This window comes from Halichoeres trimaculatus, unplaced genomic scaffold (assembly GCF_033239565.1).
Source record: "Halichoeres trimaculatus isolate MK-OKI-2021-1 unplaced genomic scaffold, fHalTri1.1 fHalTri1_scaffold_18, whole genome shotgun sequence".
Taxonomy (NCBI): Eukaryota; Metazoa; Chordata; class Actinopteri; order Labriformes; family Labridae; genus Halichoeres; species Halichoeres trimaculatus.
In genome coordinates, this window is record NW_027437196.1 from 24,232,001 (window position 1) to 24,248,292 (window position 16,292).

The window sequence follows — 16,292 nt, forward strand, 5'->3', positions numbered from 1 at the left end:
TCCAGGTTTTTCTCTCCTGCTCTTAATTTCACCACAATTTCTTAACTTTCTCCAGCAGGTTTTCAAACTTCAGACATGCCATCTGTTTTATGCAAAACACTTGAGGCATCCGCACTTGGCTGGACAAACTCGTCTCAAGATACACTCGACTCCTTCTCGTCTAAGAGCTGATGATAGTCTAGCCGGTGCTTCTCTCTGGGTTTTGGAGTGCTACTTAAAAGAGAAACCTGGAAAGGTGACTCATCGCTGCAGCACACCTCCCTCACTGGGCATTTATTTGAGGTCACCTAATGCAAAATACAGCAACGAATTTCATATTTCAAGGCGCCAACCTATACTTAGACCAAATATTTGGTGTCAAGGTCTATAAAAGATTATACTGGATGCCAGAGTCATTTACTCCCCCTGCTCACTTCTCTTCTGGCCTCTTAGTGTCAAGCCAGCTGATATCTCATAAAAGCTGTCTGTAAAGCCGGATAGACTCATAAAAGCTGAGCTAACCTGTTTGCATGGATATTTTAGCCTATAGCCTGCTCACCTTAGAAATGCTGACTCATCTCAAGCTCTTGTAACATAAACATCCATAACAGCTGCATTAAGTTGGGATGTTGCACGGGAAACGGGCATTTGAAGGGGTTTATGCCCCCTGTTGTGAAAGTCTGACAGTGCAATGTGTGTTTTCTTCTGTTTGTTTACTGCTTTGACAATGCAGGGTTATCTTTAGTTTCTTTCTGTATGATCCAGCAGATAATACTGTGCATGCTTGCAAGTTTTTGGGGCTTGTGATTAGCTGTAATCATTAGCATGCAGCGCAGCTTTGTCTCATTACGAAGTGGCACTGCTCTGAACTTACTACGATGCGTTAGTGTGAGTGTGTGTGTTTGGGCCTGTGTGAATACATTATGTAGTACGAACCATACTCCCAGTCTCTTTCTCTCCCTCTTTCTCTCTTTCAGAGTGCAAGTGCCTCTGAATCAATGGATTGGGATTACGAGCCTTAACTTCAAAGTGCATCTCTTTTCTTCATGGAGCACGCAGCTGTCAGTCAGAAGCCTGCCTGACTCCTTTCTTCCCAGAAAACAAGTTATAGAAAAGTTGCCAGCAGTTAAGGTGAAGAAAGTTTTCAAAGCGTCGATCATCCATATAAATTATTGGTCATGCCCTACATAGCGTTTTAAACCTAATAACACCACAACACTCCAGCCCAACAAAGGGGAGATAGATCTTTTCTTTTAGGGATTGGGGGATGGTGGTCAGCTGGCTTCATGGCTGGCTCCAAATGTAGCAGAAAAAAAGTTTTTGCACTTCTGGGGCAGCATTACATTAATAATCCAGTGTTAAACAAATTAAATTGAGTCATTTTAACAAGTGAAATAAAAAATTCAGGATCTCAATTAATCTTTATTCATAAAGAAAACTATTAGAGACAGACTTAGCAAATAATTTTTACCTCGACCCTTGAGGTTGACTCTATTTTAGCCCTTTAACTGGCGGTGGGCTGTTTTGACTTTGAATTGAATATAGGGCCACATCGATTCTACAAGGGGTTTCAAATCCCAACACTACATTGTCAACAATGTAGTCCTTTTAATTGACATCTCATCTGACCAACTGCGTTGATCTGTGGTCTCTCCAGACCCAATAGTATCCTTGAGCGTAACATTGGTGAGAACAGACAACCCTGTGTTCTTACTTAAGTTTCGATTTCATACTGTCACCCTTCCCTACATAAAGAAAAAGAAACAAGAAACCCTGGCAAGGACAAAAACGTTTAAATCCTTTCTTCTTACTTCAATTACTTCACTAGTTGCAGTTTCATAAAGTTTGTCTGCTGTGAACGGAGGCAGGAAAAAAATACATCCACTGTAAGTGACGATTCTTTCAACCAATCAAAGGTCAGCAGTGTCGTAGCTCCACCTTCAGGATCAGATCAATATAGTCTGGCACCCCTACAGAAGGGTCCCAAAAAGTTGGTGTCCTGTGTCAGTGGAAACGCCGTAAAATGCATGCCGTGCCAAAATGAGTCTGACTGAACTGCTTGGTAGGGGGCATTTAGATGTACTCCATAGGGTTACACACTTTTTTTTGGCATTGGGGGGGTTAAACATAAAAGAAAGGGTTACTAACATAAAAGAAGCACCACATCCTTACAGTCAAACTTTTCAAAAAGACTGTCTTCTAAAGCCTCTGTCTGTCCTCCACTCTGTGTTACAGCAGCTGCGATTGCTTCACTGAATCAGCTGAATAATAGATACACATCCAGACCGCACCTGACCACCAGTTCCTTCTTTTTCACTTTCATTTGCTGGAGTGTTCAGACCATCCAGCTGGCTCGACCACAATATTGCCTTGAGCCATTTTGCTGACATGTTGAGTGCAATCTTAGCCCTTTCACTTTCACATTGAAGCCATAGATTACATATTGAAAGTTTGAAACAACCAACAACCCAGTTCCTCCTTTGGAAGAAAAAAAAAGGCACACCTGTTTCGGTCCAGTAAGGAATTATACATCCACAAGGGACAACATGCAGAAACAAAAGGGCCTTTGATCAGTTCCAGTGTGTTCTCCTTGGAAGAGAAGTCATAAAACTTGCATGTGAAAAGGCAGGGCAGGAGGCATCGACCGTGTCGTTCTCGGACACAGACAGCTGCAAGGCCGATTTCTCACTTTTAGTTTTACAATCCTTCAAAGAAGAGAATGAAATGGAAAGACGGACAAAAAGAAATGTTTGAAATGACTTGTACAGAAGACTGATTGTAGCATGTGTCCTCAGGATAATAAAGCAAATTGGGGTAAAGATCGGGCACCGGGCTGTACGTGAGGCAAATAGAGGTTTTGATACTAAAGGTTTGAGATCCCTAAGGGACAAAAAAATGCTGAAGAACTGTTTCTTTTCTTCATTTTCTTTGAGCTGTGTTTTCTCAGTCGAGCCGTCTGTGGGTCCCTTCAGGGCAACACTGATTTTTCATTCCTCACACTAGGGAGGCAAAAGCTGAGCGGTACACCAGGGGCCAGCCATGCTGGACGGTCTGTTGAAGTGAGCAGCTCTACGGGCTTCTCTCCCTTGCTAATCAGAACTCCACACTCCCCAGTCACGCCACCACTGTGGCCTGGGCAGGCGTCCCAGATGATGGCCTCTCAAGGCCCACAAGGACCCCATATGGGCTGCTTTGGAGCCTGAATGGAACCATGGACACACATATAAATGAATTCACACCCAGCTCAACAACAGCAACAGCCCCCTGTCGGGAACCAGGTTTTTTTTTTGCTGGCAGGGCGCCACTGTCAGTGCATCAGTCACAGGAGGACATGGGTGAAGTCAGAGCCTGACAAATCCAGGGTATTATCGAGCCTTTGTCCAGCCTGCAGCTGTCACTTACCAGGCTAGTGGGAGAGGATGAGAGGGACAGAAGGGAATTCATGACCTACCCTTGTATCTACAGAGCAGGATTGAGGCATTCAGAGATAAAAACATATGAGGAGAAAAAGGGGAGAATAGGAGAGGTGAGAGAAGAAATCTGTAAGATGTTATTTTTTATGAAAATGGGAAAGATAAAATTGGAGAGGGGGATAAATGCAGGGAAAAGGGCAATATGCTCCAAATGCCTTCGTTTGATTGCAGGAGTCATGGCAGATGGGCCGATATATGCTGATTTTGTCTGAAGGCTGTAAAAAATGTTTTATCTTTGTCCCTCTCCCCTTCAGAAATGACCAGCGGTAATGCAGATTTAATCTTTTCCTATCGTTGCGGTAGGTCCCAAAGGCTGTCCATCTCCCCAAAATGCCTCATCTTTCTGTCTTTGAAAATAAATGAAAGTCCACAGGGTGATGGAATAAAGATGAGCTAAGCCTTTGACTTGATGCAAGATTGCCAACGGGCCCAAACTTAAGAAGCCTGCCCTGTCATCTGCTGCGTAGAGATACTGGGGCCGGAGCAAGAAAGCAGATAATCTGATAGAATTTCAATCAAGAGTGATCAGATAAGATATGTCTGACTGTCTGATTGTAAAGTCACACCGAAGCCCTGACTGCTCAGCCCTTTCCACATCACTTGGGAATTATGGAAACGAACAAGTCTGTGGCAACTCCACAAACTCCTGTCAAACTTCTCTTAAAATTCTATCCCCAGGATTATCACTCTCTCCTGCTCTCACTCTGATTGGCTGGGACTGGCCCCCCTGACCCGAGGTATGCTCATATGACCCATGCTACACTCTCAGTGATTGGATTACTCCTTTATTGGCTGGTGGCTGTGTTTATGGAGCATGCTGAGACGCAGCATGGCTTTGATCCACAAACAGAAGCAAATAGAAGGACTCTGCCATAGTTTGCATCCTCAGCCTGAGCCTTGTGGTGTGTGTGAGACATCTGCCAAATCCTCCTGGATCAAAGGATGATGATTACACAGACAGGCGTCCACATACCCCAAGTGCAGCTTTGGAGGGATCATGACCCCTGTCAACAGGTCAGGTTAAAGAACACAGGTGGGATGGGAGGGGTCTAACAAAAGAACACAGATGCTCACTTTAACATCACTAGTTCTTCACAATAAAGCTTACATGGTTTGGTTATGATAAGTGTTGGGAATAACAGCGTTAAAACTACTTTACTATTTCCAGTAATGAGTAATCAAATTAGTTACTATTTCAAAAGTTGTAACTTGGGATGGGTACCTTTCACATTTGAAACAATACTGTACCGATTCCCGGTACCTGGCAATCGGTATTGGTACTCAAGTGTACAATTTTTGGTACTTTTTTCTGTTTATGTGGTTAAAAATATCAATTTGTTTAGTAATTAAATGTAAATTCTTTTAAATTATATATCTTTCAATATATAAAAAAAAAATAATGCTGTGTTCATGTCCAGCATGGTAAATCACCTACTCATCCACTCCCTCATAATCACAAGGATGCATTTAGGTACCTAAACATGGTACCTTTTGATTTCACGAGAATCGATACCTGGTACTTTTGACAAAATTTGGTGGATACCTCTGAAAGTATCTAATTCGATACCCTGCCCTCATTGTAACACTGTTACTGTTACCAGAAGTGGAATGTGCTATGTTACTATTTATCCAGCATAGCTCACCTAGCCAGACACAAGAAAAAAGCTGTAAATAAAATGTGGGGAAAAACAGGCAGACACACACGTGATGATCAGTGCAATCATGGTGACAAATCTCAAAAGAGCTGATACTAAAGTTAACTTTTCAGCAACAAATATTACACAGCTACCTTTGTGTGTCTGTGTCACCTGCAGTCAGAGAGGATCTCCTGCAGCGTCTTTGGATCAAACCAACTAGGGGGAGAGGGGTGGATGCTTTTTGAGGTTTGAATGTAAGGCACAAGTAGCTGACTTGTTTTGAATTATAGAAAATATTAGAGATGACATGGCTCACTTTAAAAAATAAGGGGTTAATTGGGAGAAACTAGAAGTTGGGAGTGGAGTGCCAGACAGAGTTAAACAGTTGGAGAATCCCTCCTGAATCTGGAGTGTCTGCCCTGGCTCGCTCAGCCAGACGCAGGACAGGAGCTTCAAATTTAGAATGTTCGATTTCAGGATGAGCATAAACAGACACTACTTACTTGGGCTTACTTGAGGAGCTACAAAATTCCACCTACACTCCTTTCATATGTTGTGAAATGCATGGTTTGTCTTTTAGCACTCGTTTTGTCTTTTTATTAAATCGTCACTCTATTTGAAAACCACAAAGTGTTCATTAAACCAACGTTAGCATTAACGTTAGCTCCTACAGATAGTGGTAGGACAGAGGGGGTTAACTGTTTGACCTGCAGGTGAAAAGATTGAGGACACATTTTTTATCCATTTGCCTTTTTGGCCCACCGAGTTCTTCGTCTGATGACATAACAATGTAATTCCTGTTATTTTGTCCATACTGTTGATTCTTTAAGTGACAAAACATTCATCTCATTCATGTCCTTTTTTTTTTTACCCGATGCATTGATAATCGTAAATATAATTGTCAGAGTAATGGATTACTAACAAGACACAAAAACATCTCAAGGTTTTTTTTTTCCGTTCATCTTTTAGTCTTTAAAATCATTTTTTGGATAAGTGTGAGGAGTAGCTGAGACATTAGGGGGACAAAGAGATCAGCAGTCTGTTGTTGAGTGAATGGGTTCATTCTTTGCTGTTTGACCTGTCTGTGCACGTCACTGAATTAACAAGTCCACCTTCGCCGATGAGCCACCAGAATGAGCTTTCAGCCGAGCTATAAATAAAGCCGCAGTGTGACTTTACTCAATACAAGTGTCTGTAAAGTGAGGAGGAGACAGACGGGGAAAGGCAGATAGAAGAGAGAGTGTCAGCTTCTTTGTGTGGATGTGAAGCCGTGTGAGTTGCTGCGGGAGGGTTAGCGAGCGTTTTGGAGCGACATGCCTGACCTGAGAGGCCAAGTGCTGACATTTCACTCCGATGAATTTTGAACAAATCTCATTATACAGGAGAGAATGAAGATGCTGGCTGTGAAAATGCTGTGGCATATGGATACTTTATCTCCCCCCATGTTTTTTAATTACCTTACGGGCAGCATCCCGGTTTTCCATTGACTCCCATTTAAAAGAGGTCTCTCTGAGAGAAAGCAGCTCTGGGACTAAGCCCTGCTAGCTCATGTGATCATGATGCCGACAGCCTGCCTGTACCCCTGAGTACACTTGCACAACCTGTGACCTTTTTCCCTTATGCACAAACACATGGCTTATAGCAAGCTGATGAGCAACACTCATTCATATTCAGTTAAACCCATCCGTCGCCGTCTGCGGTGACACATTTATCCTAACTGCTTAGCTGGACTGCTGACATAAATTGCAGTTTCCCCCAATCTTCTCTCACAGCTCGTGTTCTGCAGGACCATTACAGACGTTGATGTATTCACAGAGGATTTTATAAGCAGTGACACCTGATGCATCAGTAACCATCATGCTGACTAATTACACAATGAAGTGCCCGAGCATTTGGGGGGCTCTCAGGGACAGCAGCTGAATCCATCTTCTTTATGTATGGAGTCAAGCCTGCTCCTGCTGCTGTTGCTCTGAAAGTGGGCAGCTTCTGGCTCCTCTCCTGCTTCATTCCTGCTCTTTCTCAGCGTCAGGTTTTCCACTTTTTCTGTCTATATGAATATATTCACTCTGAAGAAATCCATGGAGGGCTTTCCAAGAATCCCATCATCTCGGTACCCTCCTGCTGAGCGAGGGACCAAGCGTTGGAGCCCCTGCAGATAATCTAGATATTGCACAGTCCTCCTTTGAACTGCCGTGACAAATTCACCCCTCGTTAAATCTCACCCCCACTCTCGGCCTCGACGCAATGCAATTTCCATTTGTAGCGCTTTGAAAAATATATTAAAGTGCCTCGCTGGTAGTTCTTTAATTTGCTGGAGATTTTCTTTGTTGATCTTCATCTTCCACATACTGGAGCAGAAATTTGGTGATATACTGGCGAGCTTCTTCTTCTTGGATTGATGCTGTGGGTGAGAGGAGGGCAGTGGGTGCTAATATGTACAGAGTGCATACGGGCTCAAACAGCATTGTTTATAGCCCAGGTTGTGGCCTTTTTTCCATCCCTCCAGCTGCTCCCGCTAGATGCTCGTGTCCAGTGGTGCATGTTGGAGATGCTGATGCTTGCACTGACCCTCCCTTGAGGGTCAAAGAGAAATTTATGATGCTGTTTGTTTTGAGCCGGCCTGGTCTTCTCTTTCAAGTGGGACAGAGATAAATGTGGTTGCACGTGTTGAACTTCTTAGATCTGTGTGGTCTGTTTCTGTTAGGGATAGACAATAATTGGCAGGGCCTATCATAGGCACCCATATTCAGCATTTTGAAGCATATCCGCATCAGGCTTTTTTGTTAATGTGTGGCCAATAAGAAATCAATTTTAAACTGTTATTTTTTTTGGGGGGCTCTGTTGCAACCATCTCTCTCCATCTGCAGTTACTACTCTGTCTCTCGCATTGTATTACCCATAATACCATCTGATTGATTATACAAAGAGCTATTTACTTTATTTACTGTAGAAAACTTTAGGGAGCTTTTTTTAAAGTGGTTATTTAACCTTGTAAAACATGCTGCTGAGCCTGGGAGTTTTTTAAAAAACATATGGTTAAAGGCGTTAAAACAAAGTCAAGCGTTAGAGTTTGTATTATTCAAAATTTTGACCCTAGTATTTTTTACTCTTATTGCAAATGAATATCAGCTCCAAATATCTGTTATCGACTTCCTTGACCACTAATAATCGGTACTGGCCCGGATAAAAAAACAAACAAAAAAAATGGTCGGTCTCTCGTTTCTATCCTAATCTTGTTAAATCTCTTTCTTGTCCAGAAAATATAGCGTGCTCTGTATTTCAACTGGTGATGTTCAATACCACCAATTTCCTTTCTGATCCGATCCAGATTAAAATTCAGGCTGGTATCAGGGATACCGATCTGTTACCGATACTTAGAGTAAATATGTGTAATGTGTTTGGTAAATAAAAAAAAAGTAATCAGCACATTTCAAATCTTATCACTAAATTGAAATTGCCAGTACAATATTTAATTAAATAGATAAATGCCACAATAATTTCACAAGTCTGTCAATACCTACATTTTGAATTATTTACTCAACAGTTAGAAAATTAGACAGGATGTGAATTACAATTGATATATTTTATAGATTAAATGTTATTATATATATATATATATATATATATATATATATATATATATATATATATATATATATAAATATATATATATATATATATATACATATATATATATAAATATATATATATATATATATACATATATATATATATATATATATATATATATATATATATATATATATATATATATATATATATATATATAAACTTATTTCAATTGTTCTGTTTAATGTAATGACACCTGTTTTTTGTAATCGACTTTTGATGCATGCAGTTATTTTGTTACTATTTCATAACCATATCTGGTATTTCAAACTCTTGCAACAGTGCTTAGCAACTCATACAGCTACACATTTTCTCCCTCTTTACCTGGATGGTGTCTGCCTGCAGCACCAAAGGACTAAAGCTAAAATAGCTTCACACACAACTTGTTTTTGCACTTTGTCATTCTGTCCTGTGACAGCGTGAGAGTGAGTGACAGACTGAGCAGCATGTAGCTGCACTTACTTACTTACGCATTACGCACTTAGCCAGGCGGAAGAAAAAGTAGTTCCCACTGAGCAGCACATCATTCAGGTACGTTCTCAACAGTTTGGTGACTTTTCAATGTGTTCCTGTTCATGATTTACAGGACCTTAAATGACTGCAGTATCAAAAGTATCAATATTCGGGGTTTAGGATTGGTTTTAGAGCACAGACAACTGACATCACTAATTTTTGACTCACATGTAACAATGTGTTGGTGAAATTAAGAGTAAATGATGTTAAATTTGTTTCCATTTATTTACCCTCAGCGGCATGCTGCACAAGTGTACGGTGTAGCCAACACACACACACACACTTTCCTAAAATATATCTATGAGGGAAATCTGGAAACCTCTGGGTGTAGTTGTGTTTTTTGCATCAACAAACAGATGGACTGAACGTGCATGTGATAAAAAACGTTCTTGCAGAAAATCTTTTTGAAGCTGCAAACATGTTCATGTCTTTCTTGTTTGCTCAAAACAAGAAAATGAAGTAAAGCAAGGGGAATCCTGTGTTTTTATGAGCTTTTAAATGTTGCACATAATGCTGTTGTTTATAGGCTACAATAAGTAATTCAATATATTTAACATCGCGCCGGCAATTAAAGCAATGTAATGCAAATATAAAGGCAACATTGATTTTGTAATGAACAATAATAGACGGACTCCACCATCAGCCGACACCCTAAAAGCATAAGCTTACTCACACCCCGACGAGCCACTTAATTGCCCACATCCACATAAAAAGCCTGATGTAAGCTCCTGAGCTCCCACACACATAAAGCCATGGGAATCAAATGGAGTATAACTAATACAATTGATTTTGATCAGGCAGTACGAATAACACGATGACCGTGTCTCACAGAGTGCGACTCCGGGGCACGCACTGAGGTCTGCTCATCCTTTATGAGCCCATATTTATTGTGCTTTTAATGATGCTTGATTGGCAGCATGTTTTACTGCCCATTATCATCAGATGTGCTTACTCTATTCTGCAATTATCCACATAATTGTGCCGAGAATCCTCCAGGCCCCGAAGGAGCAATCACTTCCACCTCCGCCGTGCCACCTGTGAGTGCTGCTCAGGAGGATGCACACGGATGAGGGTGACAGGGCCTGGCTTTCTTAAGTCCTTTCCTTTTTCTCACATGTTTTTTATTAACCTTTCGCTTTTTCCACTCAGAGGGAAATCCTCTCTAACTTTATCTCCTTTTCCTTTCCTCACCCTATCAATCCCTCTCCCTGTATCCCTGAGCTCCCATCCCTTCCCAGCACAAATTCCTAACCTTTGGTCACTTCCATCCCTGTGGTATGCATAAACGCAGGCCTATTATCCAGCCAGTTGTCTCATCATAATTATGCGTTTTGTCATGTGCTGCCTCTGTAGCTGGTGATAAAAGGAGAGCCTGATTAAGCTGAGGGAAGGCTATTGATTCCTATTGACAGGGCCCTCAAAGCGCCTTAATGAAGGGGATGTAAATGAGGGTTTTCTACAGTGTTTAATGACTGCGTACCATAAAAGGCCAACATTCTCCTGCAGTCTAAAAGGGACATGCTTCACTCACAATGGTGCACAAGGGACACTTTCAGTTATGGGGATGTCCAGGAGCAAAGAGTGAGGGGGAGGTTGGGAAGACAAACGCACAGAAAGATGTCAGTCAGGTATGTGGAAGGCACTTCAGGCTGTCAGATCAAGGGATGCTGGACACAATTTAGGAGGCTTAAGTGAATTATTCGATTATGAAAAAGCATCAGTAACTACATACTACCTAGAGTTATGTTCAGGTTGTTGTTTGTTCGGTGATCCGCAGACAAATCTTTTTTCCTTTTCCACTATCTCACCTCCTCTGTCTCTCTCCAGCAGTCAGATGGCCCCCAGTAACCACGACCGGATACAGCGGCTGAGGCACGAGTTCCAGCAGGCCAGACAGGAGGAGGACCTCGAGGACCATCGACACACCTACAGCTTAGACCAGTCCTGGGTGAGTGTCTGATAGCTGCGCTCCATCAGAGTGACACTGAGCTGCACAGAGCCAGAAAAACATCCTCCCAAAATACCCGACACTCAGGGCTCTTAGAGTGACTCCCCCTGATGCACCGCTGGACACTCAGATTATCTCCAAAGCCACTGGCTGCTTCACAGGTTTCTCACACTCAGATGATCTCATTCCTGTGGAGCTTGATCCAGAATTTATAGATTTCTTTAAACTACCACATGCTAACATAACCTATTGACACACCTGGAAACACTATTTAGAAACAGCTCAGTATAGTAGCCTTTGAAACACGAGTACTAACAAATGGTCTTTTTTTCCACACAAGAATATGATCCAAAAAAAAAACACTAAGGAATATTAAGATGCTTATATTAAATATAGACATAGACAATCAATTCTGGATGTTCATACTAAATGTGTGCAGACCTCAAACTCCAATGTTTGCTCTTAGCTCTGCCCCCACACGCCTCCAGAGGGCTGGCCAATCAGAGAGAAGGGGGATTGTGGAGCTGGGGGCTTTAAAGAGACAGCAGCTAACACAAAGTGTCTCAGAAAGAGGCTGATATAAGAGTTTTTAAAACACACTTGTGAGAAAAATTGATTTTTTGAGCTTTTAATTATTTAAGGCTACCATAGGGACAATTTAAGGCCCAGAAATATGCCATCTTTAAGGAAACCATTACCTGATCCAGAACAACTGTTTCAGTTTTCAGAATCAGGATCAGATTCAGAATCACCTTTATTTGCCAAGTATTTTCAAGAATACAAGGAATTTGACTCCTGTTTAAACTTCACTCTCTCAGTACGTTTGTTGTGAAAAGAAAGACACTAAGAGAAAAAAACTAAATATAAAAAGTAGAAAAAAAATAGAGCTTGAGTAGTAGAGAAATAATAATAATTACAATGTTTAATAAAGAACTTTGTACAGAGTAGAATAAAAATATATACACAATTTAAGTTAAAGAATAGAGAACTGAATAGTTTTATTAAAGTGTGTACTCTTTTTCTACAACTGAAAGAAAAAAGAAAGAAACTATTTTGCAGTGGCGTCCTTCTTTTTTTTTTTAAACATTTTTTCCAAATAAAACAAAATAAAATAAAATAAAATAAAAACTTGTAATGTCACTGTCACTTTTAAGAAATCCACAGACTCACTTGGAGAATCTAACCCTGATATGAAAATTTAAGGTGGTTCAGGTGGATTTGCCCCAGCTTCCTCAACCTCTCCTTTACATTTTTTTTACAGCCAAAAAACAACAAACTAAATATCAGGATTCACAAATCAAATGGCAACAAGTGAAAAAAGACCAGAGATTCTGTCGCGTGAAGTTGTCTGAATTTTGTGTTTTGGTCGATATTGTTCCAAACTTTAAATGTTTGTGAGGACAGGAGTTCTGAGTCTCTTTGACATGCAAACATTGTCACACAGGAAGCCGCTCCATCCAACTTCTTTCTCAAGGTGAACTCTTCTAAAAGATTGTGTAAGGTGTGAAATGTGTGTGTTTGTGAATCATGCATAACACATTCAAGTCTAATGTTCTCCAGTGCTCTACATCAAGCAGCATGTGTTCAGGTGACTTAACGTGATATAAATTAAAATACTACTATTAAATTACATTTGGTTAACATGTGGTTAAAGATGATTTCTGTGGTGCCTTGTTTGTGAATTTCAATTTTCAATTTGAAATATAACCACATGTGCAGATAAGAAAATTGCATCCTTTCTGTTGAAGGGCACTGAGTTTATAAAATGTATAACTACATTTACTCTGCAGTGTATTAATGAAATCTAAAGAAGACACAACTGAGAGAAAGTGATTCTGCAGGATAAAAGAAAGCTCTGAACATTAAAAAAAACATTTATTTCCTGTTTCCACTCTAAGGAAAGCACATTTATTTATAAATATCTGCAGGCTGTACTCACATCCCCGCATCCAGGGATTAACGAAAATAACAATCCATCTTGAGAAATGAATAATAATTGATGAAGCACAGTATGACGCCTGGCACAGCATCAAGTTTCAGTGGTTCCATGTAGTGCCTCAGTTGTCTGACACTTTCTTCCATTCAAACCCTCAGCGCTGTACGACTGCCAAACTGTCTGACTCGTGTCGATAAAACTTGTGGCGTCAGTCCCAAGTTCTGCCAAATTTCTTTGACTAATTTCTAACTCTTGGGTCCAACCTTTGACCGGAAACTAATTTCTAATTTGTCATCTCTGCCTGTGCCTCCCTTTTATTGGAAATATGACATATGGGGAGAAGAAATGAACCCAAGGAAATGTCCAATTTTGAGTGACTATGCTGGACTTTGAGGCAAAGTAAGAGGGACAGGAATTGAAGACAGTGACTCACTCTGTTCATTTCAGTTTTCATTAGGCTCGATTAAATGGATTTTATATTAAAATTTTTAAATTAAAATACCACTGGGTTTTTTAAGCCGTTCCCTTCTTCCATGATTGATCTGAACCAACAATGGGGATTTACTCTTTATAATTGGAAAAATGTAATCAAGTTAATTCCTTTGTTAATTCATTCAGACTTGAACTCGTAGCCTTTTCAGCTGTGCCTGGAATTAAAGTAAAGAAACACTTTGTTTAATCTGTCAACACACATATTTCACCAGTGATGACATTAACACAAAGTTCATTTATTTCTTGAACGCTATTTAAAGTTATATAACTCACAGATTGACACTCTAGAGTTAAACACCCTTTCTTTAAGTGTGATCAAACAAAGACAGTCTAACCGAAGCAGGAACGAGTCGAAGGTTAAATCCTGTGTTGGTATGTTTCACTTGTGTAATGGTTTGAGACAGGCCTGTGACTTTTCTGACCTGGTAATGAGAAAAGACAGATAATTGTAACACCAGACAGAGCCATTTTCTGAAATTAGGGGTCAGCGTGTCAGACCTTGAGCGTTAAAATATTTGGCGACCAATTTTCCAGAGAATTATCTGAGTCCGTTTGTCGACAGAGGTCTGGTGTGGCAGGATGCTTCTGTTGCTGTTATTGTCTGAATGAGTTTGGTTCAGATGTAGCAGCAGGTTTCCCACCATGTTTTTCACACAGAGGAAAGGAAACTGTATTTACTGTGGATTTCCTTCAGTACAGACCTGCTGATGGTTGAAGTGACTGAGCGGACGTCTCTTTTTCCCTCTGTCAGAACGAGATGTTAACTGTTTGCTCAGCACTAAGCAGCCCCCCGTCTCTTTCTCTGAGACTCTGAGCTCCTAATTGCTTGTGATTGTTGACATTGTTGAGCTTACCCCCACAACTCCACTGCTAATAAGATATAGCCCCAGCCCTAGAGTATTGAAGTCTACTTTATTAGCCCTCTTTCATGTTATTTCAGTCCCTACGAACACAGACTCACAGTGACAGAGCTTGTTAGGAAACGATGCTGGCATACCCATGTTATGTTCTGACACTGATTAGAGGAACTCGAGGAAGATCATGCCACGGTGTCAGGCTAAGCAGAATGGATATGGCTTCATTTGATGAGGATGGAGCAGACAGTGTGTTATGAGTTACTGTGGAGAAGATGTGGTAGAAATATGAAGTGGCCTTTGGATGTGTTGATGAGCAGAGAAGAAAGAAGAAAGAAAAAGTCAGAAATATACATTAAGAGGTGAGGCTGAGGGGTAAAAATAGAGCAAAGGAAATGACTCATAACTTTCATGCAGTCTATAATAACTTTATTTCCTGATCACTTATGAAACCGAAACTTAATCTCTTTGTAAGTATGGAGGCAAAACTTGATTTATATCTATGTAAAGGTACATATGGAAACTTGAAGTAGAATTAAGTCTTCATCAAGCACAGGGTTGAAATCTGAAAGAAAATACATGCATTAAAGATGAGCCCTTTCATCAAACAAGCCCTGATAAGAAACTGTTAGTTTATATGGATACATAATAACAAGACGGGCTGCAGAATGGCTTGTGTGTGGGTTGGGAACCCTATGAGGCTAGCCCTCCTTTCCTGCTTCCTAGCTTGCCATTCTCGCATGGTTTCCTGCCCTATCTACCCTCCTGTCTTTATGTGAATAAAAAAGACATAAGAAATAACTCAAAAACAAACTAACAAACATGGACAAAGTGACTTTTTAGAAGCTTTTCAAGGCTCTCCAAAGATTTAACAGATCTGATGGACAGTAGATCATAGCAAATGGGACCATAACACAAAAACAGGATCACTTCTTGTTTTCTGTGGGCGCGTAGAATGGCAAAAAAAAAAAAAAAAAAAAGATCTTTAATGTTTGGTTTTCAGTGAATTAGGGATAGGATGAGAAACGAGAGGCCAGTGCTGGGTTTCACTAGCTCTGCACAAGTTCAAACATAACATAGTTTAGACTCAGTTAGGTTGAATTTACTTATAGCTAATACTGGGTTTCAAATCTTAATACACCTTGCTCTCTAGTCTAGTTGGTTTGTTTTAGAAGCCCAAATATTTGCAGATTTTAGTGAAATATGATGTAAATTACCTAACTGGTGTGAAAAAGTCTTACAAACTGTGTGAAGTCCTGCAAACTCATCTTAGTTCTCCTCCTGTCTAACTGCTGCTGAGGGGCTATTGACAAAGATGTTAAGTTGTTAAGTTAAATGGCATTGCTTCATACTATGATATATAAATAATATAATGTTGTTATAACAATACACAGTTTATAAACTTGGATAGTGGTTTGCTGGAAACAGTGTATTTTCTCTTATATCTTGCCTTACCAATTTCATCCTGTCCATTCTGAGTTTCCTTTTCATCCTACAGCTTGTCTTGATGAAAAAGTTAAGAAGGTTGTCAGACTTAAATGCTTTTCTTCTGTTGTTTCTCACATTTTCAGTGCCACCCATGCCCTTCTTTCTAGGGGTGCACTGATCACAATTTTCTGGCCAATCACCGATCACTGATCACCAATCACAGATCACCAATCTTTAAAATCCTGACCTGCTGATACCAATTTGGGCAGATAACAACTTCATTTTTAATTTGTATAACTGATGGCATATACCTTCAATGTTCCAATCTTAATCCTAAAATTTATATGTTTTAACTTACTTTTAATTACCAATAAAGTGTGCTGAGTTTTAGGTCTCAGAGCA

At 40.3% G+C, this 16,292-nt stretch overlaps 1 protein-coding gene across 2 annotated transcripts in view; it reads left to right on the plus strand.

Annotated features, from left to right (window-relative positions):
* The window catches only part of LOC141807267 (partitioning defective 3 homolog), a 540,268-nt gene that overhangs the window by 505,115 nt on the left and 18,861 nt on the right, over positions 1 to 16,292 (plus strand). For both annotated transcript variants that reach the window (XM_074693146.1, XM_074693147.1), the window contains one exon: positions 11,060 to 11,180. In XM_074693146.1, coding sequence (XP_074549247.1) covers positions 11,060 to 11,180 — 121 coding nt within the window. The remainder of the gene's footprint in view (positions 1 to 11,059; positions 11,181 to 16,292) is intronic.